This window comes from Mus caroli, chromosome 8 (genome assembly GCF_900094665.2).
Source record: "Mus caroli chromosome 8, CAROLI_EIJ_v1.1, whole genome shotgun sequence".
NCBI lineage: Eukaryota > Metazoa > Chordata > Mammalia > Rodentia > Muridae > Mus > Mus caroli.
This window is the reverse complement of record NC_034577.1, coordinates 75,753,904-75,781,096: the sequence shown is the minus strand read 5'-3', so window position 1 is coordinate 75,781,096 and position 27,193 is coordinate 75,753,904. Positions and strand designations below refer to the sequence as shown.

The following is a 27,193-nucleotide window of genomic DNA, read 5'->3' as shown; positions in this document are numbered from 1 at the left end:
GGGTGGGGTGGGATGGGGGTAGCCCAGTTGCTAGACCGCTTGCCTAGTATTCAGAGAGCCCTGGCTTCCATCCCCAGCACTGCATAAAACCAGGAGCACACAACTGTAATCAAAACATCTGAGAGGAAGGAGCAGAATGATCAGTTGTTCATGGTCATTCTTAGGTACAGAATGTCCCAGGATAGCCTAGACCCTGAATTGTAAAAAGAAACAATGTTCTAACGATGCCTTGGAATCAGACAAGCCTGAAGCCAGACTCTGCTTGATCAAAAGCTGAGATAACTGACCTGCTAATGACCCGGATCTGACCACCGTGCACTGTTAACACACACTGGAGACTCGGGCAAAGGTTCTTGCTATGCACAGGCAGTCTATCCTGGGGCTGGAGTTGTGGATGTGAACTACCATGCAGTTCTGGGAATTGATTCCAGGTCCTCTAAAAGGGCAGTCAGTGCCCTTAACTGCTGAGCCATCTCTTCAGCCTCTTGTATCATTTTACATTATACATATTTATAGGGTCCATTATGATCATTTAGGAGTAAAGGTGCTTGCCACCAAGCCTGAGGACCGGAGTTCAATCCCTAGGGATTCACATGGTAAAAGGAGAGAATTGACACTAAGTTGCCCTCTGACCTCCACGAGAATGCCATGACAGGGTCTCATGAACACACGAAAACACAAGCATAAACATCAGCTGCAACACTCGCATGTGTGCATGAGGTACCAGGCAATTTTTACTACTTCTGAAGCAGCTGGAAGAGAGGAAATTGAGTGTTTCCTGAAAAAAGATGCTAGAAGCAGGCACTGTGTCAACTCCTGTCATCCCAACACTTAGGAGGATGAGGGAGGTGGATGGATTGTGATTTGTAAGCTAACCTGGGCTAGAAAATTACTTTCTCCCTCACTTCCCTTCCTCTCCTCTCTCTCTTTCTCCCCTCACCCCTCTCTTTTGAGACAGGCTGTCCTGAAACTCATTCTGTAGACCAGGCTGGCCTTGAACTCAGACATCTGCCTGCCTCTGCCTCTCCAGTGCTTAGATTAAAGATGTGCATCACCACTGCCTGGCTTCCCTGTTTCTAGTGATCAATATGCTAGTAATTTACATCTGATATCTGCTTTCTGTATACACACTGAAGATCTGGCCACAGCTAACTGTATACACACTGAAGAGCTGACCACAACCCTCTGTACACACACTGAAGATCTGACCACAGCCCACTGCATACACACTGAAGATCTGACCACAACCAACTATATACATTAATGATCTGACCACAGCCAACTGTATACACACTGAAGAGCTAAACTTTACACACTGTTCTGCACTTATTTATGTGTGTGCTCATGTGAGGGGACACGTGTGCCACAGTATGCATGTGGGGCCAGAGGACAACACCCGAGAATCAGCTCTCTCCTTCCATTACGTGGATTCCAAGGTTAGAACTCAGGGCATCAGGCTTGGTGGCAAGCAAGGCTAAGTCATCTCTGAATACCATATTTAAATTTTTAAAAAACAAGCTTAGTGGGGCAGAACCATAGCTGAGTGGTGTAGCACCTGCCTCGCATGCCTGAGGCCTTCCACTTTATTCCAGCACAACCCAAAATGAAAACAATGAAAAAACTCGGTTTTCTCACCCCACACCAACTGCGGTGGCACGGCACTTGGCTTGAGAAGGAACCATGAAAGCTGAGGGAGACTGAAGGGAAGGCCATCAGCTCAGCTCTGTTATTAACAGCAGAGGCTGTTGACTGGGTTCCAGGAGCCCTGAAGGCCAGGGGCTGGCCAGAGCCTCTTGGGAACAGAATCCCAATGGCCATCTGTGGAGATCCCCCCAGAGCGCATACCCTTGGCAGGTTGCTTTCCTTACCCAGAAAACCTTGCCAGGAAAGGAAGAGTCCAAAGGCGAGGAAGGGAGGGCAGGCGAGGCTGCCACAGGATTGCTCTCCGCCTCACCTGCATCTCCACCAGCCTCGTCCCCAGCACACAGCCTTGACTTGGAAGCCTGAAATCAGTTCTTAGCTGAGTTTCAAGGCATCTGACTGTTCCCTGTTCTGAACTGTGCTCTACACAGCAGCCAGTGGGAGCCATTCCCAGACACACGGCCATGTGTGTACTGTTGCTCCCGTGGCCTCCATACATGCCTTTTCCCCAGTCAGAGCATCTTTCTTACCCTTCCAGGCAGAGTCCTATTAAGGACTCAGTGGGCCACCACATCAGAGAAAAATCGTCTTACTCATTCATAAATCCATTTGCACAGTGCCAGGGATTGAGCCCAAGGTCACACACATGTACAGCCATGTCACCCCAGCATGGAGACTTCCTTATTTGCCCCTCAGAGAACCAGGACTTGTCCCTTCCCTGCAGGACTTGTGACTAGAGAATAGCAAGGTTTCTTGTTCAACCGTGAGCATCATAAAAGTAACCACTGTGGTATTAAATACTCTGCTATAGCTCAGTGCCTACTATATAGTCGGTGCTCATTAAAATGTTATGTCTTGAGGGGCTGGCACAGCAGATAAAGGTGCTTGCCATCAAGCCTGGTGACTTGAGTTTGATCCCTGGGACCTACACAGTATAAGAAACTACAAGTCATCCTCTGACCTCCAATCGCATGCTGTATCAGATATAAATCCAGTACTAAATGAATTAACAAATAAAAAGGTAATTTAAAAAGTATGGTGCCCCAGGGTCTGAAGAGATGGCTCAGTGGACAAGAGCACTTGCTGTGCAAGCATGAAGACCTGAGTTCAAATCCCCAGCACTGATGTAAGAACCTGGGCACAGCTGCAGCTGCTCATAACCCCAGTGTTGTGGGACGTGGAGAAGCTAGGATTTCTGGGGCTTGCTGGCTGCCAATCTAGCTCCAGAGAGATATCCTGTCTCTAGGGTATAAGGTGGAGAGTGACAGGGCAGGACCCCTGACATCCTACTCTGACCCCTGCAACCCCCATGCACCACAGACACAGAAAAAATTAACTAACTTTTTTAAAGTTATAGAGCAAACAGCTTAGGAAGAAAAATTCAGACCAGAAGGAAAGAAACAGAAAAGAAACAGAGAGGTTGTCTGAGACTGGTGAGAAGGCTCAGCAGGCAAAGGCACCTGCCACCAAGCCCAGCGACCTGAGTTCCACGCCTCAGAACCCACATGGTGGAAGGAGAGGACCAACTCCCACAGGCTGTCCTTTCCTCCCCGTTAGCATCCTGGTTCATGTGCTCCTTCCCCCAAATCAATAATGTTTACAGGAAAAAAAAAAGGTTTAAAAAGGTTTAAAGGAAGTTGTCCTGCAGAACTCTTTGGCCAGACAACTTCTCTAACAAGCGGGCCAGGACAGTTCTCTGGGGACAACTAGGGATCAGGTGCTTTCCTATGTCCCCATGACAAAGCCAACCCCATGCCAATGCAAAGGAGAAAGAACGGCAGTGGAACTTTCAGAAATAATATAAAACATATTCATGGCCTCAAGAGTGGAAATGACTTTAGCAAGTAAGAAACTCAACAACCACCAAGGGGAGGAGGGAGTCTAAATTTCTCATTCTAAAATTAACAGCTGTCAATCAGAAAGCATCATAACGGGAAAGTGTTTTGAAAGCTGTAATGGAATGATAAAGTGTTATTAACTGAGCAGCTGAGAGTAAGGGAAGCATATAATGAATGACAGAGTCATTCCCGGAATATACAAAGAGCACCTAGGAATCAATATGGAAAACTAAGAAGCAAAATATGTAACCTACTTAAAAATGGACAAAGCTGTCATAGGAGTTTCCCTCTCCAATTACATTAGTGCAGAGGAGGCCTGTGATTGGACAGGGAAAAGGGAGGCGGAGCTGAGAGTTGCAGAGACAGGGAGCATCTCAGGGTAGGAGGGGAAGGAAGGTGGCTGTGGACTTGTTTACCAGCCACTACTTAAGTAGCTATGCTTTCACAAGGTTAGAAATATTGGGATCAAGCTTTTATCATTATCAATTGGCTGTGAAATTATTGTATTGGCATCTTGTAAATTGTGATATTACTGATACATAAATCTGATTGGTTAATTAAGCTTTAAGTCTTGATTATACCAGGTAATTAGGTGATGTGATGGCGGGCAGAGGGACCGCGGGCTGAGTGAGATGGCCCCAGCAGGAGTCCTGTGCTACCGAAGGGCTGGAGAGTTGGCGGGCCAAGAGACCCCATGTGCACACGTGCACTCGAGTGAGATCACTCAGCGGGAGACCTGTGGCTCATCAGTTGCTGGCAGTATTGTGAGAATGTGTCGGTTCCCTATTTTAATATTTCCCACAACACAAGGGGGCTGAAGAGATGGCTCAATATGGAGGTGGGATGTCTGTGCAAACACAAGGTCCTGAATTTCACCTCCAGGACCCAAATAAGAGTCTGCTTGTTGAATCTGATCCCCAGAACCCACATGGATACCATGGCATAATGTTATAATCCCAGGGGTGGGGGCAGACAGAGGATCCCTGATATGTCAAAGCTAGTTAGCCTGGCTCACTTGGAGGGCTCCGGATTCAAGTGAGAGAAGTTTCAAAAGAGGGAAGTGGTGTCCCCGAGGATGGCATGGAGAGCGTCCTCCAGGCTCCACATGTAGAAAGACACACACTCTCTAGCATATGAACATACAGATAAGCCTGAAAGATGGACAGGATGTGAGGCAGTTCTACAAGACAGACAACAAACTGAAATCACCTACGACCAGCCAGCAGAAAGGCCACAAGATTTTAAAGAGGGGGCGGAGACCAAGTCTTGTAGAGAGAGTGATGCAAGATGATCTCCTCTCCTCTGTTGGAACAGCAAATCACATGAACTTTTAGCAGCTTAGGACCCTGCAGCTTCCTACAGAGGCAGCCAGATCCTCAACCAATTGGTAGCCACCAGGAATTACCAAAGAAGACAAGCTACCACCTTCCTCATAGGAAATGAGGGTGGTAGTGGTGGTGTGTGTGTATGTGTGTGTGTGTGTGTGTGTGTGTGTGTGTGTGTGTGTGCGTGTGCATATGTGCATGCATGTATGGTAGCGGGAGGAGGTCAAGGCACCAAAACTAAAGAATGTCAGGTGTATTCTTTCCTCATGACACAACTTCATTTACACCAAGTACAAACCCATTGAGCTATTTGGTTTTGGTAATAAGTCCAGATAACAAGAAGCACAGGAGGCCTAGTAAAACCTCTGGCAACGAAATGACCAAAAACCACTGTTAGTCTTGAAATGGTTCTCTCCAGGGCTGGAGAGACAGCTCAGGACTAAGAGCACCTTATTGCTTTTGTAGAGGAACCATCAGTTCGCTGTACACACAACCTGTGGTTCCACCAACCTATCACTCCAGTTCAGGGGGCCCAATATCCCTTCTGGCCTACTTAGGCAACTGCACTCATGCATGCATGCACACACACACACACGCACACACACACACTTAAAAATAAAAGTTTAAACACGCCAAATTCTTCTTTGTTTCTACATCCCTATGCAGCCAGATCTCCACTCTGTTCTCTCTGCCTCTCTTCTCCCTTGACCTCTGCCTGTGTCTATGCATTTCAGAGAGGGGGGAGGGATATGAATCACCCATAGACCCACCACAAAGACACACACATCAAGAGCCAGGTTATGAAAACGAAAAACACAAAGAAAGAGGGGGAGAGAAGACAGATGTTGGGACAGAAAGCAGAAGATAAGATAGACTCGGGAAATGAAATATGGCGAGGCCTGGGTGGTAAGTTGCAGGGAGGAAATGAGAAATGGGAAAACAGGAAATAAGAAGCCAGAATGAAGTGACAATGGACAGTGGGATGAGTTCTCCGTCTCAGCATCTCCTCTTCCTTCCCCTCTCCAGCCCCCTCATCTCCTCCACCCTGGCTGCCTCTTCACCTGTCTCTGACCTCATTACCATCTCCCTCCCTGTCTATCTTCCTCGTTCTCGTGTGTACCCCCTCCTCTCCAGATTTTTATGAGGTGACCAAAAACAGTGCTAAAGAAAGAAGAGAAATGGTCGACGTTGTCCTCAGGGCCACCTCTCAGCTCCTGCCTCTGCCGGGCTCAGGAGGGGACTGTGGCCGCCCGTCACTCTAACCCCTTCATTAACTTTACTATCAAACACGCTCAGCATGGCCAGTTGTAGGTCTTGTTTATTAAATATTTACAGGGAGACATCCGGCCGAGATGAAGCCTCTGGCTTGTGGCCACCCCGGAGGGCTGACTGTGCACCTGCTGCTCTGATTAGCAGAGACAGCCGTAGGGACCAGGTGCTGACAGGGGAGAGCACCAGATGCCTGGGCACTCTGGGGACACAGGCACAGGTAGGTAGGGAGCTGGGCATCCCCACATTCCCACTTGAGTGTCAAAATCATCTGCCGGAGAAGGGGGCTCCAAACTAGAAAAGTGAAGCTAGGGCCTAGTCCATGAATACCAGCTGTCATGGGCAATGAGGACAAGTGAGTGGAGAGGGTACACTCTCTCATCAGTCACAGGCTCCTTCTGGGGAGATGGCAATGTCTTGGAGACCAGTAGAGGTGACGGTGGCATAGTATCATGAATGCTACCAGTGAGGGCTAGCCTAGCATGCATGAAGCCTACTGTGAGGTGAGCCTGGCATGAATAAAGCCTGCTGTGAGGGCTAGCCCAGCATGTGTAAAGTCTGCTGTGAGGGCTAGCCTGACATATATGAGGCTCTGTGTTCTGTCCCCAGTATCACAAAAGAGACTTTATCGGTGCTTTTGATGGTATATGCATTTTCCTCAGTTTTCTCAATTTTCACTTATTATGGGAGGTGCAAGCGACACGGTATGCATGCTGAGGTCAGAGGATGTGGTGGATTGAATGAGCATGTCCCCTGTAGACTCATGTATTTGAATGTTTGGTTTCCAGTTGTTGGGCTGTTTGAGAAAGTAGGACGTGTGCTCATATTGGAGGTGGTGTGTCACTGGAGTTGGACTTTGAGGTTTCAAAAGCCTGTGCCAGGTGCACTCACTTGTGCTTCTCTCTCTCTCTCTCTCTCTCTCTCTCTCTCTCTCTCTCTCTCTCTCTCTCTCTCCCCTGCCCCCTCTCTCCCCCCACTCTGTGCCCTATGGGTCAGATGTAAGCTAATTCTCATCTACAGCTCTGGCACCATGCAGTCTGCCATCATGTTTCCCACCATGATGGCCATAAACTCACCCTCTAAAACTGTAGGCTAGCCCCCAATCATATGCTTTCATCTGTAAGTTGCCTTGGCAATAGCGTCTCTTCACAGCAACAGAACAGTGACTGAGTCAGAGGAGAATCTTCTGGAAGCATTTCTCTTTCCACCTTTCTGTGCTCCAGGGACCAACCCAGGCCATCTGGCTTGGAGGGAAAGTGCTTTATCCCACTGACCTATCTCGCTGGCCCAGCCTCAGTTTTCTTTTTTGCTTTCCTTTCTTATATATTTAAAATTATGTATATGCACGAGTGTGCATGTGTGCGTGTGTGTACACACCTGACATCCTAGAGTTATAGTTATAGACAGATCTGAATAGCTTAAAATGGGTGCTGAGAATCAACCTTGGGTCCTCAACAAAGAGAAGGGAGCGCTCTTAAGCATGACATCATCTTCCCATCCCAATATTCTTTTTTTTAAAAAGTTTCCAAAGGTTATTTCCTAAAGAGCAACATTTCCTCTGTTCCAACTGCTGGCTGCAAAGCTGCCAAGACAATGAGCTCACAGGGGTGGGGGTGGGGGAGCGGGGTGGGGGTGGGAGTGGTGAATGCCTTAATCCTGAACATCGGAGGCAGAAGCAGGCAGGTTTCTGAGAATTTGGAGACCAGCCTGGTGTGAATAGTGAGTTCCAGACAGCAAGACCCTGTCCTGAAACTGACAAAAAGCACTCACATATACCGGAGCACCTACTGCTGTCCCCAGGCAACCCACTCAGCCTCTGGAGTAGCTACTTCATCCTCCTCACAGACCGGCAGGGAGGTGCCATCAGCTCCCCACGTTTATAGAGAAGGGACTTCTGCCTTGAACAGGGTGAGTGAGTGGTTTTTCCCATGGCCACAGTTTCAGCTTCCATCCACCTGCTCAGTTCACTGCCAACCTAGACCCCTGGGGAGATGACCAACTTACCACAAACCTAGATGTGATGGCCCAGGTGTGAAATCCTAGCACTGGGGATACTGAGGCCAGGATCATGAATTTAATGTCACTCTGGGCTATAGACCAAGACTCTGTCTGGGTTGGAGTAGGGCTGGGGCATGCGAACTTTGGAAGATCCGGACTGTTCTGTCACATTGTTGCACTGTCCTGACTTGCCCTTCTCTTGCTGGTCTGCCTACTGTTTTTGTTACATTCTTGCTAAAAATCAAAACAAAATAAAACAAAACAAAAAAACCAAATTTGTTCTGTATCTTGTTCTGTTACATTCTAATATTTTTAAGTACTATACATCACAATGTTGCTATATAGCCCAGCTTAGCCTGGAACTCACGACTCCAAGCCTCATTCCATTCCTTACCCCACCCCCAGTCTCTTGAGATCCGGGATGACTGGCATGCATTACCTGACTGGACCTGAGCACTTTAAAGTCTTCCAGATGACTCCCTAAGTTTTCAACTCTCAGTACATCTTTTTATGGCTCTATGTTCCCTGGTACAGCTCCCTCTCCAGCTTGAATGCCAGCAACCCTGGAGCAGAGATTTTTGTCTGTCTGTGGATGTGTGACTGCATTTGTGTGTCTGAGCGTGACATAAAGGGGGAAATGAAGAGGGACCTCCTGTCAGCTTGATGTGGTGTTCCAAAACTATAACTGTCACCCTACCACCAAGGAAGTTCCTCTTCCACCCATTTTACAGATCAGTAAACCAAGCATCACAAAGGGGGTTAAGCAGCTCTCAAAGGTCACCACAGATGGAAATATACCTAGTCCTAGCTGGCCTTCACTCTGTCTCTAACCTGCCATTGTTCCCACAGGGCTTTTCTGCTGCCTACTGCAAGCCTCCATGTACACAGAGCAGAAAACCTCACTAGCCTGGGAAGCTGACACGAAGACTATGGTGGCTTCAGGCACTTCTCATACAGCCCCTCATGAAGAGACCTATGGATCTGCAACAAGCCACTCATGTCCTTCGTTGACACCAGTGGTCAGGTGAAATCTTAAAGCGGGAGGACAGGGTCTGAGGAAAGGGCTACCATCAGGGGCAAGAAAAACAGCCCAGCTGCTCTTCATCCATGTCACAAGTCTTCCTTGGGAATGGAAAACACCCATTTCCCTCAGACACAGAGGGCAGAGACAAAATAAAGAAAAGTTTTGTCTAAGTCCACCTGCCAAACTGTGTCTATCCTCGGACTGACAGAGACATACATGGCTGTGCTGGTCAGTTTTGGTTTGTTTGTTTGTTTGGTTGGTTGGCTTTTTGTTTCTTTCTCTGTGTAGCCCTAGCTATCCTGGAACTCAATGTAGACCAGGCTGGTCTCAAACTCACAGAGATCTGCTTGCCTCTGTCTCTCAAGTGCTGGGACGGTGGCCTGCACCATCACCACCACCCAGCTGTGGGGTTAGTTTTAACTGTCAACTTGATACATCCTAGAATCACCTAGGAAGATCATTTCAATTGAGGGACTGTCTAGATCAGGGTGGCCTGTGGGTATGTCTTGGGGGGGAGGGTTCTTGATTATAATTCCATGTAGAAGGGCCCTGCCCACTGTGGGTGGCATCATTCCTAGGTCTGGAACTCTGGGCTATGTGTGAGTAGGGAAAGCTCGCTGAGTACTTAGCAAGCAGGCAGCATAGTGCATCTCATTCCCTGCTCGTGCCTGTGCATGTGGTGTGACCGGCTGTCTCAAGCTTCCGCCTCTGTGACTTCCCTTCAGTGAGGATGCGAACACGGAAATGTGAGCCAAATAAACCGTTTCTTTCCTATGTTGCCTTTGCTCATGACATTTCATCACAACTACAGAAATGGCACTAGGACAGTGGCGATGTCAAGGGAGCCATGTCATCAAACCCTACCCCATCATGGGTGAAACCACCATTGATTTACCCTCCCTCTCTGCTCAGACTCCCAAGACCACACGCAACAGAGGGGCTGTGGGCGGTATGGGATCTGATGAGGGTCTGGTGAGCCTCCTGCCTCTCTAGGAAGCCGGTGTGACACTGACTGTCACCACATTGCCATGTGGCAGTAACTCAAAGTCTTCTGGAGCCCACCCTAGCCTCTCTGCTCCATTACACACAATATCTCACACCAGAAGGAAACGGATCAGTTTAAATGATCTATGTTCTGTAGTTTGGGGTGCAGTATGCAATCCTGTTTGGCCATTTAGAGACAACTACACTGATTGGGGGCTGAGAGAGCTTACTCTACTCTGGAAGCTGTTGAAATAAAGGAGCTGTTGCCCCACCCCCACCCCCAGGCCGCAAGAAACACTTATACCTCTTCACTGTATGCCAAGCTAGCATCTCGCCTGTAACAGGAATAGCACCCATTTTGTGCCATTTTGTCCCGAGCCACAGTACAATCCCATCATCTGGGGCTTCATGGGGCACCCACTTCACAGGGCCTCAGGGCCAAAGGCACTTTGTCAAAATGACATGGCTAACATTTGGGGAGAAGAACTGGGATTTGAACATAGTCGGTCAGACTGTGCTTCCTTCTATACCCAGTACCACAACAGACAGCCTCAATCTCAAAAGCCAGGCACAAATACCAGAAGCCTCTATAAGACCCAGTTTCATCTCCCAAGACCTTTGTACAGACTGCTTGTGAGGACACAGAGTCAAAGCTACACAAACATCTAGTAGGGATTCAAACCACTTTCTGTGTATTGTTAACTGGAGCAGAATTGTATTCGGACATTACTACCACCTCCTCCTCCTCCTCCTCCTCCTCCTCCTCTCCTTCTCCTTCTCTCCTTTTCCTTCTCTCCTTCTCTCCCTCTCCCTCTCCCTCTCCCTCTCCCTCTCCCTCTCCCTCTCCCTCTGTATTTATTTTATTCACTCGTAAACATTCACAGGTCAGGTACACTGTCTGCCTCGTTTTGAACGGGGTCTCTCAGTGGCATGGAACTCACTGGTTAGGCTATGATGGCTTGTCAGCAAGCCCTGGGGACCTGCCTGTCTCGACCTCCTCAGCACTGGAATTCCAAGCACACACCATACCTTGCCTGGCTTTTTACATGGCTGCTAGGATTCAAACTCAGGCTCTTGTTTTGCAAAGCAGGCACTTTATCATCTTCCAGCTCCTAGACTCTACTTTTGACATAGGATGACTGTTGACACTAAGCAAGCCATGTCACTTCTTAAGGAAACAGGAGAACAGATATGTCCACTCAGGTCTCCTGTCCATTACTGATGGGGGAAAAGCCCAGTCTCAAAGCAGAGACAACATATGACCCTACTTGTGTCAGTCAGACAAAGGTGTAAGGCATATGGGGCAGGGTAATAAGGACAGGCTGTGTCACTTCCTGGGGAGTAAACTATGCTGCTCACACGGCCCTGCTGTCTTTTTGTCCTTCTCTGTGGCACATAAATAGGTGCTCAGGAAAAGAAGATGGCTGGCTGAGTGGGCTTGCTTCTCCTCAAATCTCAACCCTCATGGCTCCATGCCTGTCTCCTGGGGATACCTAAGGTGCACCCTGATGAGAGAAGAAAGGGACCCCAGAACCACAAGTCACACCAGAGATGTCCAAACCAGGAACCCAAAGATAGTGAGGCACGACTTGAGAGCCGGGCAACAGAAGGAGGCGGCAAGAGGAGAGGCCACAGCAGCTTACATCCCACATTCCTAACTCCAGCTGAGACGTCCCTCCACACCCTCATTTATATTTATACCAGCGGATCTGCTGGTAGCAGGCTTGTTGCTGATCGTGTGAGATCTGAAGTTCACAGAAAACTGGCTTAGACACCCAGCAGGGAAGAAAAGCTGTAAATGAAATTTAAGTCACCCAAAAATCCTAAATCCACCCACTCCCTTCAAAGTAGCCCAGGGCATCAGGGTTTTTCTGCCTCTGCTTTCTTAGCTCTCTAGGCTAAGAAACTTCACTGCTGGGGGGGGGGCTGTCCTGAGAATTTTGGGGGTGCCTCAAAGCATTTCTGACTCTTACTCGGGTAACAGCAGCATCCCACCCCACCACCTACATCAATGACAACCAAAAATGTCTCCAGACATTGGCAAATAAAATTACCCCAACTTCAAATGCGTAGCTTTTCGTGTGGACCACCTTGTTGCCCTTCCCCTTCTCTGAGTCATCCACATCTTGAACACACCAATCAGCTTGCCTCAGAGCTCCTCCCACAAATTTAAAGGCAGCAGTAACAATATAACAATGGTCTTGGGTCTGGAGACAGCAACATCATTGAGAACTTATCAGCACCGCAGACAGATCCTCACCACAAAGATGTTCCCTGCAGTGGTGTTTAGAACAGCCAGACCTCAGAGGCAGTGACAGGAGGCTCCCAAACCCCAGCAAGCAGAATATCACCAGATATTACCAAAACTCTTTTCTGGGGTTTCTGCCAAGGCATACAGCACCATGGTGAGAATTTAAACAAGACGCCCCTTTCTCGAGTTGTTAAGCCCATCCGTCAAAAGCTGTCATAATATCCTCAATCTGTCAGAGCAAGATTCTTAAATTCCATCAACAAATATACAGCTATGTGATGCCTCTGATGCGTGATCTGCTACCTCTACTCAGTGTATAACCTGCCTGACCAGACATAGTGCTCTGATGTGTCCCAAGAAGGACAGGGAATTGTAATCACAAGTCTGTATCCATAGAAAAGTATGGAACGAGATACATCACAATATCTTGGAAGCTCTTTGTGCATCGAGAATGCCCACAGATTTCACATGCTTACATTAGCTATTCAATAAGTGAAGAAACTGGGCCTCTTGGAGTAGGAGACCTAGGGAGGAGCTACCTATGGAAGACTTGTAGGAAGTGACACAGGTGGAATGTGCACCATTATGCAAATGAGCTGGCTCTATGGGATGGAATGAAGGGGCAGAATTGGAGCATAGGACCAGAGACACAGCAGGGAACAGGCCGCAATGCTTCCCAGGACCCTTGTGATTCTGTAATCTGTGTGTTCTGGCTGCTAGGCATCTCCTTAGTCCTCCTGAAGGAGACATGGTCCCAGCTGGTTCACCGCCTCATGTCATCCATTCTACCCATAGAGCAAAAGCCAAGGAATTCCACTTTCAGTCCCACGGCTGAAACAAACAGATGAGATGTTTCCAGATTTTAATAACGTCTATCAACAGCTCTGCTAACCTTTCCTACACTGAACCAACTGAGCACTCACGTATGTCATAGTGAAGGGGTGCCAAGTGCAACAGTGGCAGGTGCCTGTTCTGATCTTCAAGAGCAGCCTAGTTAGAGAAGCATGACAAAAAACACACAAGCCTACTGGATTTCAGGAGCAGCAGAAAAGAGTGGGCTGTTACTGGAGAAGGCATGACAGGGCAGAAGCAGAGAATGGCGTGCTCCTAAGTTAGTATAAGAGCACATTCAGAGACCGAGCGCAGACCTTGCCTAGACCATGCTCTGACATTCAATGAATACCCATCCACCTTCCTACTTACCTTTCCACCTTCCAATCTGATTCCTTCATCACTATATCTACTCATCCATCCACATACTAATCCTTACTCCCTACCATCTACCCACCAATCCACTCACTCATCATCCATCCATCCACCCACTCATCCATCTATCCATCTGTCCACCCACACACTAATCCATCCATCCATCTGTCCATCAATCCATCAGTCTACCCACTCATCCATCCATCCATCCATCTATCCACCCATTCATCATCCATCCATCCATCCATCTATCCATCCATCCACTCATCCATCTCCTAACCAGCTTGTTCACTCACTTATCTACCTATCCACACACCTACCTATCTATCCAACTATCCATTCATCTGTCCATTGACCACCCAACACCTATCCATCCATATCCATCAATTCATCCATCTATCCATTCATCCATGCACCTGTCTGTGGTAGTTTGAATAAGAATGACCCCTGTGGGCTCCAGTATTGGAACACTTGGTTCCTAGTTTGTGACACTGTTTGGGGAGGTCATGTGATGCAGCCTTGCTGGAGGAAGTACATCACTTCCCTACTTGTAGTTTGCTCTCTACTTCATGTTTATATTTGAAGATGTGATCTCTCAGCTTCCTGCTCCTGCCACCATGCCTGATGCTCGATGTTTGATGCTGTTTTCCCACCATGATGGATGCTTATTCCTCTGGAACCATAAGCCCAAATAAACACTTCCTTCTCTAAATTGCCTTGGTCAGAAAGTACCTAAGACACCGTCCTTTCTGTCTATTGACCCACACATCCGCCATAACTTCACAGAACCTCTTCTTCCCCCAAGCCATGATCCAGAAGAGACACTGCTTCAGTGAGATTAAAAACTGATAGAAATGTCAAAAGTTCACATTCAGAAAACTTGCAAAAGTAGTCAAAGGCCACGAACCTTCCCAATTCTTTCCAGTTTGTTCAGTGCCCAAACAGCTTGAAGCCTTGCAAAACCCTTGAGGAAGATGGTCTGTTTGTACAGTTTTGACGCATCAGCTGGCTTGAAAAGAGGCACTCATAGAGACAGGGCTGGCTTCAGCGAAAGGATGTGGAGAGGAAGGAGGAGCAGTTGGGGGTGAGGTGAGTCTGGCATTGGGTCACAGGGAACGGGAGGGAGTGATTAGGAACACACAAACAGATGGTGGAGAGGTGGGAAAATCTGGCCTGGGCTTGCGAACCAAGAGATTCTAGTATTAACAGGCAGCAGGTCTGGTGCACAGCTCGGAGGCTGAGCACTCGCAGAGCATGTGCAGGAAGTGCTGGGCTCTTTCTCCAGCACTTGGGGCAAAGAAAGTAAGACTGTAGCTACCTTCCCTTAGGCTTAGTTCTGAAGTGACAGTGTATGAGCCCAGCATAGACGCCAAACAATAAGAAGTGCTGAAGGAGCGTTTGGCACAGAGCAGAACAGAAACGCATGGAGCACCTACTATGCGTCATACACTAATCCAAGCATCAGGTCAGAGAAGCCCAAATATGTCCATCATCCACCCATCTCCCTGCGAAGAGTCCATTATGCTGAGTGCTGCCCACTGTAGGAAGCACCACCTGAACTAATGCAGTCAGTCAGTCATCCGAGCAGAGAGCCACTAAAAGCCTGATACGTAGACTGCACGGTGCCCTCGGCCATTGTGTGATGTTGTAATGGAATATCACATGCTGGGTAATGTATGAAGAAAACAAGTGCATTTCTCAAAGCTTTGGAGACTGATGTCAAAAGCACATCTGTGAGGGTCACCACGCTGCATCAGCCCATGGCGGAGATCAGAAAGGCAAGAGAGAAAGCTTCAGAGAAGGCCGGGGAACTAGGGAGAATCTTCCTGCCCCTGGAAGCCTTGTACCCTGACAACAGCATTAACCCACTCACACAAGCGGGACCCTCAGGTCCTAGTCATCTGTTCTGACTCCGCTGTGTATGAGTCCAGAGCAAGCACCCCGTACAGCAAGCCACATCCCTAACCCCTCACTTGGGGATCCTAGGCAGGGACTCTACCACTAAGTCTCACCCCTTGTCTCTCACAGGATGATTTTAGGCAGAGTCGCTATGTCTGAGCCACACCCCAGCCCCTCACTGGGGGATCTAGGACAGAACTCTATAAATGAGCCACGCCTTCATCTCTACCTAGTTACCCTTCAGACCTCACCTCTCAACCCTATTGCACTGAGGACTAAGCTTCTGAGGGGGACGTCTAGTTTGTACACTCAGCTGCAGCAGAAGTCAAGGCACAAGAGACTCATCTGAGAGCATCCAGCCAGTGGCCCTCAGAGGCGGGGTCTGAGACACAGCCACTGCTGGACGCAAGTCCTCCACTCTGCCCTGTGCTTCTGTGCAGCCATTGCCACTGCCAAGTTCCAAACCACAGGTTTCCACAAACACACAAAGGCAAGGGGCTGACGGAATGATCCAGTCTTGCAGAAGACCCACTTGTGGACTAAGAGATTGCTCAAACTAGCCCATGTGGTGGCTGGTATCCTCTAAACACTGACAGCTCTCAGCTGACGCTAGCTGAAACTTGATGCCCATGCATAGACTCAGAGAACAGCCTGAATTCATTCATTTCTTGACTTAGAAATTACCCACGGATCGCTTTAGCAGTGCTCCAAAAGGCAAAAGAAATAAAACCACACCAAACTGGAAATATCCAGAATATACATCACCAAGGATATGTAAACAGTTGAACTAGGCCAGGATGTAAGGGAGCAGAGAAAGAGCAAACGGCCTGGTGCTGCACCTAACCAGAAACGAAGCTCAGAAACTGAGCAAAGGGCTGGAGAGATGACGCAGTGGTGGCACCGAATCCAAGTTCAGTTCCCAACTTGCTCGTGGTGGCTCCTAGTTCAGTTCAAATGACTGGCTACCTTTAAGAGCCTGGTACAAGTCAGCTTTCTCACTTCAGGAGTGTGGCTCACTGACATAAGGCCCTGGAATCCATCCCCATCACCCCAAAATGAAATGAGTCGCACAGTAATATCAGAAGCTGCAAATAACAGGTATCCAGACCCCAGAGGTACAGAGGAGTGGTCACAGTTAATTAGCATTAAATCTATCTTCAGAACATGGAGTCCAACTCTTTTTACAATGGGATTGTCCAAGCCACCTGTGTATCTTATGTCCCTTCCTGTGGTTCCTTGGACAAAGGAGCCCTGCCCTCACTGAACAAACAAGAAGCCAGTGGCAGCAGGTGTAAGGGCTAAGGAGCGTCTGCAGCTAGGTTGCCCCGCCCTATCTGTTTCAGCTCTGACCTACCCATTAGCTCCCCCTTCCCTCCCAACTCAGTCTCCTCTCAATGAGGCTTCACAGCAGCAAATACAAACCTCGTGGCCCTGCGCATGCCTGAGACTCTAAGGACAGGAAACCCTACAGGTGATGAACTCTGGCTTGACTGGCCAGAATCTGCTTGTTACCATGGAGCAGGGCTCAGCCTCATCATTGTCCCCATTCCCTTGATTTAGGGGTTGGAGGAAGTGCTAAGGATGAAAGCCAGGGCCTTGTGCATGGAGCAAGTGCTCTTCCACTGGGCCACGCCCTGGTACTTGGATTAGAGTCTTTGTGTCCATTTAATAGTCATTCATATAAAATGGACAGACCCAAAATGGGAAGCCCACCTAGAAATGTGAGTGGCATTCCTCAGCAGGATAACCAAGCTAGACCACATCATAAGTCCCAGGGGAGAGAGTGGGAGCAATATGGTGGCTGGTCTGAGGCAACCATCAAGCACCTTTAAGAGCTGGCGGCACTCAGAAGCTAAGTCGGAAGATGATAAGACTCTCTGTCGAAATAGAAGATGAAAGAGGGGTTGAGGGTGCCACTCAGTGGGAGAGCAGGTGGCAAGCATTCATTTGTAAGGAAGGCCCTGTTTCCATACCTAGCATGGGGTAGGGGGACGACGTGTCAGAGGAAGACCGTGAGGGGTAGGGGTCAGAGAGAGAGAGCTTGGTCAGCCAGGTGTTTGCCTTGCTAGCATAAGGACATTTGTTCAATTCCCAGAACACACATCAAAGGTCAAGCATGGTGGAGTGTTCTGGTCACTTCAGCACTGGGGAAGTAGAAACAGAAAGATCCTGGGGCCCATTGGCCACCCAGCCTCTCCTACTTGGAAAGCTCCAGGCCAATGAGACACTATGTCTCAAAAACCAAAATATCTATACTGCTTCATCCATGAGTACATATGAATACATACATACACACACACACACACACACACACACACACACACACACATCATAGAATGTGAGGTCCTGGGTTCAATCCCTAGCACCCCAAAATGACAAGAATGCATCTGTAGAGACCAACATCCTCATTTGTCCAGAACTGATGGGCACCTCAAAACCCCAGGGCAGATAACTGGGGGGGAGGCAGCTCACATTGTCTGCCTGTCTTGCCCAATCCCCAAGAATATTCCTTGAGTTTTTCACTCTCTTAGATAATCAGGGGAGACAGAGATAGGAGTCTGGGGAGGCTCAGTTAACATACTCTGCTTTGTTTGGGTTTCTGATACAAGGCTGAGACGGACCTCGAACTCATGATCCTCCTGATAGGTGGGTCTTCCACACCAAGAAAACTCCCAAATTCTAATCCAGGATCTGAGCAAGGTTCTTCTGGTGGGTCTGCAGTGCGCACCCAGGGATGCTCGGAGAAACCACTGGAGACTTTGGTCTCATTCTGAGCTGGTCTCCTGACCAGCTCTGAAGGACAGGACAAGGGGTGGGAGGGAGGCTCCAGCAAGCTAATTACACAGTTCAAACCCTCACCCTGTCACCCCTGAGGGAGGGACTGAGCAGAGGGAGGGACTGAGCAGCGGAAGGGAAGTAATTTTATCTTAGACCGAAGGGAATCAAAAAGTGGGCCAAGCGGACGTGAGGCTTTTTGTTTTGTTTTTTGTTTTGTTTTGTTGTTTTTTTTTGCCTTTCCCTGAAAGCTTCTAGAAAGGATCAAGGATGCATGATGTTTGAGGGACATGTTAGAAACAGTAGCCTTCTGTCTGACAGGCCCATCTTGGCCACGCAACGCCAGGAAACCTACATGGAAGCCCAATATTATGATCTCAGCATTTGGGAGGCAGAGGTGGGAGGGCAAGGAGTTCAAGGATCAGCCTCAGCTACATGCAATCCTGTCGGCGCGCGCGCACACACACACACACNCNCACANNNNCACANNNNCACACACACACACACACACACACACACACACACACACACACACACACACACACACACACACACACACGCACACATGCCCCAGAACTACTTACTGAAGACAGATTGAATGACTCTGGATTCTGTTCATACGTTTTGGAATGTTCTTGACATGCCAACCATTTTCTAGGCAGCACCCCCCACCCCTCCCCCAAGAACCTCTCAATACGCTAGCTGGAGCTGCTTCCTCACAACCCGAAGTGTGGAAACTGAGGCCTCAACCAGAGATTGGGTGGCTTCAAGGAATCTAACACCCGATGCTGGTCTATTCACATGCCAAGAGATTTTTCTGGTTATTGTTTTGTTCTATTGAGGTTCCTGTCTATCTGAGACAGACCCTCATGTACCCAGACTGGCCTCAAACTGGCTACGTAGCCCAGGATGACTGAGTACTTCTAATCCTCCTGCCTCAACCTCCTGGGTGCTGGGATCACAGGTTTGCGCCACAATGCCTAGTTTCTACAGTGCTGGGGGGATGGAACCCAGGGCTTTGTGCATGTTGGGCAAGCACCCCCTGAGTGACATCCCCAGCTCCTCAAGGGTTTTCTTCTCCCCTCTGCCCTCTCTGGGACTCATGGCCCCTTGCTTAAGAGATGATTCTTGGAAATATATTAGCTGCATGAGAGCAAGGCAAAGTAAGCCCTGCTAGCAGTGCCTTCACCAGAGAGAAAGTGCACACCTGGTTCATTCTATGAGCCACAGCAAACAAGGGTGTATACCCAGGCACCTGGCAGGCAGCTCGCTTTCCATCTCAGAGGCCCTGCTTTCAACTGCCCAAGCACCACTTAGGAGACCTTTCCTGCCTCAACAGCCTTGTTCACAGCCCCCAGGCCTCTGCCCTGAAAATCTGGAACATGAAAATATCAGCATAAGGCCACATCAGATGTTGCAGCAGAGGAGCCTGTGGGTGAAGCCAGACTCTTCCTGCACTCACTCAACAAACGTTTAAGGTGACTTGGCCAGCACAGATCTGTTGTAATGAAGACAATGTAGTGATGGAGCCTGACTCTCTGCTACTGCAGAAACTAGGACCTCTTCTGGTGTGAGCACAGAGTTGCTGAGCACACCTTAAGTCATGCCCAGCTATGGCATCTAACCACTGTCCCTTACAAAGCTCTGTGTCTGGTCTGTACCCCTGAGGCCATCCCTTGGTGTGGGGCTCAGGATCTAGGGTCTGAGGGATCACAGACAGTGCACGGTTCCCTGTGTCCACTCTGGAGGACAGTTTGGACATCTCATCTCTTGCAAAATTAAGCCTGCTCCTATCAGGAAACCCAACCATCCCAAACCCAGGCCTTTACCAAAAAGAAATGAAATATATCTCCACAGTGTTCCCAATAAAACCCGGACGCTGGCATTAACAGCTGCTCTCTTCATAATCACCCACCCTGGAGACATCCAAAATGTCCTTCAGCTGGAACCCAGGGGACAAACTGTAGCCCATTCACTGGATACTACTCAGCAATTAAAAAGGGAGAGGGTGGGGTGGCGCACACCTTTAATCTCAGCACTCAGGAGGCAGAGGCTGGTGAATCTCTGTGCATTTGAGGCCAGCCTGGTGCACACAGTGAATTTGGGGGAAGCCAGGGTTACCTAGTGCGACAGGGATCTAGTGGGCGGTGTTGAGGATAAGCTAATGATACTCAGACTACTACAGACCAGATGAAGCCAGCCTTTGAAACCTCAGTGCTGCCTGTCTCCCAGCAACGGGATGCAGGAGATCATGAAGGCAGGCAGATCGAGAGACTGCCTCAGAAAGTCAAGACCTGGGGCTGTAGTTCAATGGTGGAGCTCTTGCCTACTCTGCAGGAGGCTCAGGGTTCCATCTGTAGCACTGAAGGAAAAAAAAAAAAAAAAAAAGCTAGTGCACCATTCTATTTCTAGAACCTTCTAGAAAAAGAAAAAAGAACTCTAGAAAAGGAGATGAGGTCACAGGTCACAAGGGACTGGAGATGTGAGGTGCTGACTCAGAAGAGGAACAGGGAATATTTTGGGGAGATGGAGCTGTTCTGTATGTCAAATAGGGCAGTGGCTCTGCAGCCTACGCATCTGTCAAAACTCACCAAACCATACACACGCAAGACAGAGCCTGTTACAAAGAGATCACACCTCAGCAACTCTGCTTTCTAAGCGGAAGGGACGAGACCACAGGATGACCTGTAGACCCCAAGCACAGCCCTGTGCTGGCAGCAGAGGCATCCCAGAAGCACCCTGGATACAATCCCAGCACTCTGGAGACCGAGGCAATCAGGGCCATGAGTTCAAAGTCAACATGAGTTATATAGTATGCCCTGTCTCAGAGCGGAGGAGGGACAGGGGAAAGAGCTCCTGATGGAAAGGCAGCATCCTGAGCCACTCCCCAAGGCCAACGGAACTGTCGTTTTAATGGAAGACGCCCTACAAGCGTAAGACCCAGATGTTCCTTCCCTTCCTGGGGAGCCACATCGGGAAGAATCACTGATACCACCAGATAAACCAAAATCAGCCAATCAACCCTGCAGCCCCTCAACCAGCCCACGTCAGCCATCTCTGGCCACCTGGCACTACTGTTTGTTTAGCTGTCCCGCATGACAAGCCATCAACAGACCATACACTGCTAGCCCAAAGACAGGACCACAATTCAAAATCTCGATTCTGGTACCTATTGCCTATATGCCCTCTCTCCAGCCTCATGTTAAGTCAGAGAATCCTAAGCCGAACACCATAGTTAAATCGGGGCCTTCTGTCTCTGCAGTATTCCTGGCAGGGTCGGGGTGAATCAGCAGACCTTCATTAAACACATTGTTTTTTCTGCTTTAAAACCTACCCAAGTGGGCTGCACAAGAACTGGGGCTTGGGTTCCCTGGCATACATGACATGCTGGGTCCCATGCCAGCACCCCAAAAAGCCATATAGACCCTGAGCGACTTTGGTTTTGCTTCCAGATGGGCAGATCTTCGGGTTCTCCGAGGTTTTTGAGTGAGGGATCATACCTTTGTGGAATAAACTTCCCAGTGGCAAAACCAGGATAATTCTTACTTCCCAGATGGCGTCTCTGGAAACTCCTAGAAAGTGCATACAGTAGAGAAACTCTATAGCTCAAAACATCTCTCCATCTCAGTCAAACTCTCTAGAACATTCTATGTTTCAGGTCAGGCCAAGTGTCTGACCACGGGCTGTTGCATCTCTCGGGGGTCCTATCATACTTCTCTGTTCCGGAGGAGAGCCAACAGCCAGTGCCCACAGGCCTTGATGTCATGGTGACTCCAGGATCCTTCTTGAGTTTTAAAAATTTGGCCAATGTGTGGAGAGGGACACAAACCGGAGCCCCAGCACTGAAGAGTCAGAATTCACAGCCAGAGTAGGGAGACACACTAGCATAAGGAGGGTGGAAAGATGACACTGGCATTTGATGAAGCAGATGGCAGCATGAGGGGATGCTCTAGGAAAGTTGGGGTTCAACAGATCCTAGCTCTGTGGGGACCATCACAGCCCCTCTTTTCTACATTCTAACCAGACTTCAAATTAATGGGACCACGAGTGAAGGTGTGTGCCACTTGCTCAAGGCAGCTCGCTGAAAGAACATCGCCGGTTATAGACTGTACTAGGAGTTTCTTACCCGGATGCAAGGACACCTCTTCTGGTGGCCTGAGCTGCTGGGAGACAGAGAAGATGGCACTGAGGTATCCCAACTGTCTCAAAGTGGAAAGAAAGTAAGGCTCCACCCTTAGCAGTTGACCACACTGGAACTTGCAGGTGGGAGGAAGATTTCCTGGCCACAGCCAACTCCACAGTCCTGTAACCCCTCCCCCTCCACAGACAGCAAAGATGGCTGTTCATATGGTCCCACGACCCTCTATAAACTGATCTCTAAAAGCATGCCCTGCTCCACACATTAGAAACTGGTAGGGTCAGGCCACCCCAAGACCAGTTCCGAGGAAAACAACAGAAAGCGTAGAAGAAAGCATCCCCGAAGGCCCATGATAAACATCCGAGAGGCCACCACACAGTGACATTCTGGATACATTGCAGCATGAGAAAGCATCTTAAAGGTATCCTCAGAGCAGTCAGGTACAAAAGAACACTGCTCCAGTCCCATTTACATGAGGCATAAAAAGGAGGTTAGAAGGTCAGCTGATCTTGTTCGGATGTGACCCGGGAGAGGAAGACAGAGGTCCTTTGGCCTGGAGGGTGTGTATTCATCAGTGGTGCCAAACCCAACTCTTATGCTTGCCTGTACACATCTTAGGCTTTTTTTCTAAAATATTCTGAATGTGTTCATTCAACTGCTAGAGTGCTTGCCGAGCATGTGTGAGACCCTGGTTTCAGCCCCGACACAGAGCAAAGATGGTGTCGTGACTCAAATTCTCCTCAGCCACATAGAGAGTTTGAGGCCATCCTGGACTACACGAGAACCTGTCTTCACCTCCCTAAAAAAAATTTTTAGAGAAATTACTTAAGTGCTTTTTTTTCCCTAATGCCAATAGTATTTGGATTTTTTTTTCTTTTTAAAGTCAATGTTTTGTGGGGTATCTTGACTCCCAGGCAAGTCTGTGTTGTTCCCTCCCACTGGCCTGAATTTCTTGATGGAACAGCCTCAGGTCTTCTGTCCCTTCCTCTCCAACCCTCCCAGAAGCAGCTTCCTGCATGATGACCTGGCTTGGAGACTGCTGGGTCTGGGATGGGAAGCGCTCCCTTCTGGAGTGGGGCTGTATAACAGTGTTTGATTCTTCAGGCCAAAATGGGAATAGAGGCTCTGCAGAGAGGGCGGGAAACTGCACACACTCATTCCAAAGCTACCCAGTGCAAATGAGGCCTGAACTAGCCAAGAAACAAGGTTGGGATGCTCTCGTGGTGCCCAGGGCTCAGCCCAAACATGACTTTTGCGAGAGTCCACCACCTACAACTCTCAGAACTGCAGCATCCAGGAGGGACAGGGGTGAGCTGAGGACATTTGAGGGGCTCACCAACTCTTCTGCCTCCTCTTCTAAGGCTACAGAAAGGGGGAAAGTCGTTTCAACAAGAAAGCCCCATCAGGCCAGTGACTGCTCCCTCAAGACGGCAGCCCCTAGCGCCACCTGAAGTTGTGTTTGTAGCCCCTGACATCCTCTAAGCCCCAGCGACTCTTTCCAGGTTGCATACTAAGGTCACACATCCTCTGAACATGTTACTGGGTTGGAATGTCTGGGAGTGCACATTGCCAGCTTTCAGGACCCACCTTTGCAAGGAGGAATTCAGGGGCAAAATCCTGGCACCAATAACACAGTGGTTATGGAGACATTCCTCAAAAAAGGACCTTTGACACTTAATTTTCACTCCAAGTAAACCCCGTACTCTGAAACCTCCTGCTCTCTTGATTTCACAGCCCCAGGAACCACCATCTGGAGCCCCCAGAAGTGAATGCAGCCCTCTGTGCTCTCGGAACAGAAACTCCAAGAGCCCAGCTCTGCCTGAGCTGGAAGGGCCCCACCCATTACAGAGGAGCTATGGACCCCTTGTAAACTCTAAGGACCTGACCAGACCAGATAATTCTGGCCCTCAACAGACTGGAGCCTGAAAAGCCAAGAGGCACATTTGGGCATGGCAGGGTGGCCAGCCAGCCTGGGGAGCAGGGTGTGTCCCCCCACACGGGGAATCTGGGTCATGCTTAGACGGCAGAGAAATCTCAACTCTACCCACCCGCGCCTGCCTGCATCTCCCCAGATGCTAAGCATGTCCTCTTCCAGGTTTATGGGAAGCAAATGAGGACTTCATGGAATCAGGGGCACTGTGTGTGCAATCAGGCTCGGCAGAGGAAAAAAAACGGCTCTTTGCCATTTTTCTCTGGGTCTTTCATGGAAAGGGGATTGCCTACCTGCCCCAGATGTCTATATGGAGGCTGACCCTCCTGGTGTTCCTAACCAGGTCCCCGGTGTATGAGAAGCTAAACCCAAGTCCACAAAAAGCCCTCCAAAGGGTCCCCACTTCTTTTCCTTCCTTCAGCCTCCCCTCATACTGAAACAACACACCTCAAATCTTCCCAGGCCATGGGCCTCACCAGGTGGATGGCATTATATTTCTTTACACCCCAAAAAATAACGCTGAAGGGGCTCTGATTTGTGACAGGAGAGAATGGAAGTTGCACACAGGGCTTCTGATGATGTGTCCCTCAAACCACTAAAAAAAAAAAAAAAAGACAGTCCCCAGATGCAGCTGGTGGCCCACCCAGAGCCACTAACTGAGGGATAGCTTCTCTACGGCCAAGCCACATGGTATCCTATACCCAAGGCCTGAGGATCCCACCTTGGGTGGAAGGCCAGGGTTGAGAGATCGGGGTACTAAATAGAAGGATTTGAGGGAGACATGTATGGGTTCTCTTACCCTGTAACCCAAATCGTCTAAGCACTGGCCCAGCTAGGGCTCCATCAGAAGTCAGACCCCATCAGAAGAGCCCCCATCAGTGTCCCCGCGCGACCTGACCCAGGATCCAGACCTTCGGTCTTCACAAGGAACCACTCACTCCCCCAGTCCCAAGCTTCCTAACTACTCGCAGGCTCACTCTGCAGCGGCAGCCCAGCAGGCCTGGAGGCTGCCTCCCTCAGCTACCGGGGCCCCATCTCCAGCCCCTAGCCGCCTAGAAGCCCCCCAGCTCCCATCAGCCCCCAGGTCTCTTTCCCAGCCCCGCAGAGGGAAAAGGAGGAGGAGGAAAAGGAGGAGGAGGAAGAGGAGGGAGAGGAGGAGGAGGGGAGGCGCAGCCGCTCGGGCTGGGGCAAAAGGATATGGCCATTCCGTGATCTTTTTGGCGTATTTTCTCACCACGTTGTCTTCACTGAAGAGGAACAGGGAGCGGTTGACCGTGAGGCAGTTCTGGCGGACAGGGATGGGGTTGTAGAGGGCCATGGTCCGCGCTCTCTGCGCCATCGACTGCTTGTACATCCTCTGCGCTCCGGGCTGCCCGCCCTGCCGGCTGCCCCCGGCTCCTCGGCCGCCCGCGGCGCCCACGACCACCCCGGCGGCCGGCCCTGAGCCTCCTCCGCCTGCGCCGTAGCGGCCCGGCATCTCGTCTCCAAAGCGGGCCATTCTGCAAAGAGCAAAGGGCCTCGGGTTACGCGGCGGCTGCTGTTGCTGCGGCGAGCGCTGCGGAAGCCACGGCCACCGCCACCACCACCACCACCACCGCCGCCGCTGCTCAGGCTGGCCGGGCTGTGGGGACGGCGGCTGCACCTGCGACTGCGGAGACGCTCCACGGCCCAGCCCATCGGGCGGCGGCGCCCGGCCTCAGCTCGGGGGGCTCACGAGCGGGACGGCCCGGCCGAGCCGGGGAGCGCGGCTCGGGACATGCCGGCAGAGGCGGTGACCCCGGGCGGGAGGAGGGGTGCGGGGGAGGGCGCGGGGGCGGGGCGCGGGGGAGGGGCGCGGCAAAAATAACCGGGGACGCGATCCAGGCGATCCCCGGCCACCCACTCCGGAGAAGAAAAAAAATTTTTTTCAGTTAAAAAAAAAATCAGTTAAAAAAATAGTGTAAAAAGATCAGCTTTTTTTTTTCTTTAAAGCAACGCTCCAATGCACACCCCCTTTAAAACGCGAAGTCTAAGCGAAGGACGTCCCCCCCCTCCCTTGGACGCAGCGACTGGCTTCAAATTCCTCCGAGGTCCGGGTCAGCTTGGCATCTTGCTAAAGGCATGGGCTCGGCCCATTAGTAAAAAAATAAAATAAAATAAAAAGAAAAGAAAAAAATTAAATAACAAAAAACCAAAACCAGGTCTTTGCTATAGGAAGAGGGTGGCAGCGAAGGATTTGTCCGTCTGTTTTGCTGACTTTCCTAGACCTGGAAAGAATAGAAAATTCCTGAAAACGCTGCAGCCCCTCCCCCAAATTCAACCCGATTTGAGAGCAGAGGGCGGAGGAGCGGGGCGCAGGGGCGCGGCGGGGCTCGGAGGCGTCAGGGAGCCGCTGGTCCCCGGCTTTGAAAAAAGCCGATCTGTTTTCCTCCTGATTCAGCAGCCGCCGGCTCCTCTGCGCGCGGAAGCGTGTGTGCGCGCAGCCAGGCGCGGCGCAGCCTCGGCCGGGGGGAAATTGCAGCAGCGCAGTCTTGAAAATTCCCCACGGGGGGAAGGAGGCGAGAGAGCGAGCGAACGAGCGAGGGAGGGCGGTGCGCGCCGCTCGGCAGCGGTTCGGGCTGCGGCAGAGCCTGGCAGCATCCCACCCCCGGGTGCCTCCCTCCCTTCCCCCCAGCTCCGCTGAAAGAAGAGGTGCGGGGTGCGAGGAGGGAGCTGCCGGGCCGGGAGCCGGGGCTAGATCGCGGCCCTGTGCCCTAGAGCAAGACCCACCCGGCGACACGCGCAACCAATCACCGGCGCGAGAGCAGGCGCGGCCAGGCGCGCAGGGGGAAGTCGGGACAGAGTCCTCCCGCACAGGGGACCTTGCTTGCCACCCGAGGTCCGCGTCGCTGCCTAGAACGAGGCGTGCCCAACAGGAAGGAAGAAACTTAAAAGAC

The 27,193-nt window shown here is 50.2% G+C and overlaps 1 protein-coding gene across 6 annotated transcripts in view; it reads right to left on the bottom strand.

Moving 5' to 3' along the window:
* The window catches only part of Cacna1a (calcium voltage-gated channel subunit alpha1 A), a 293,753-nt gene that overhangs the window by 195,906 nt on the left and 70,654 nt on the right, over positions 1–27,193 (bottom strand). For all 6 annotated transcript variants that reach the window (XM_029480502.1, XM_029480505.1, XM_029480504.1 and 3 more), the window contains exon 3: positions 25,478–25,777. In XM_029480502.1, the coding sequence (XP_029336362.1) occupies positions 25,478–25,777 (300 nt within the window). The remainder of the gene's footprint in view (positions 1–25,477; positions 25,778–27,193) is intronic.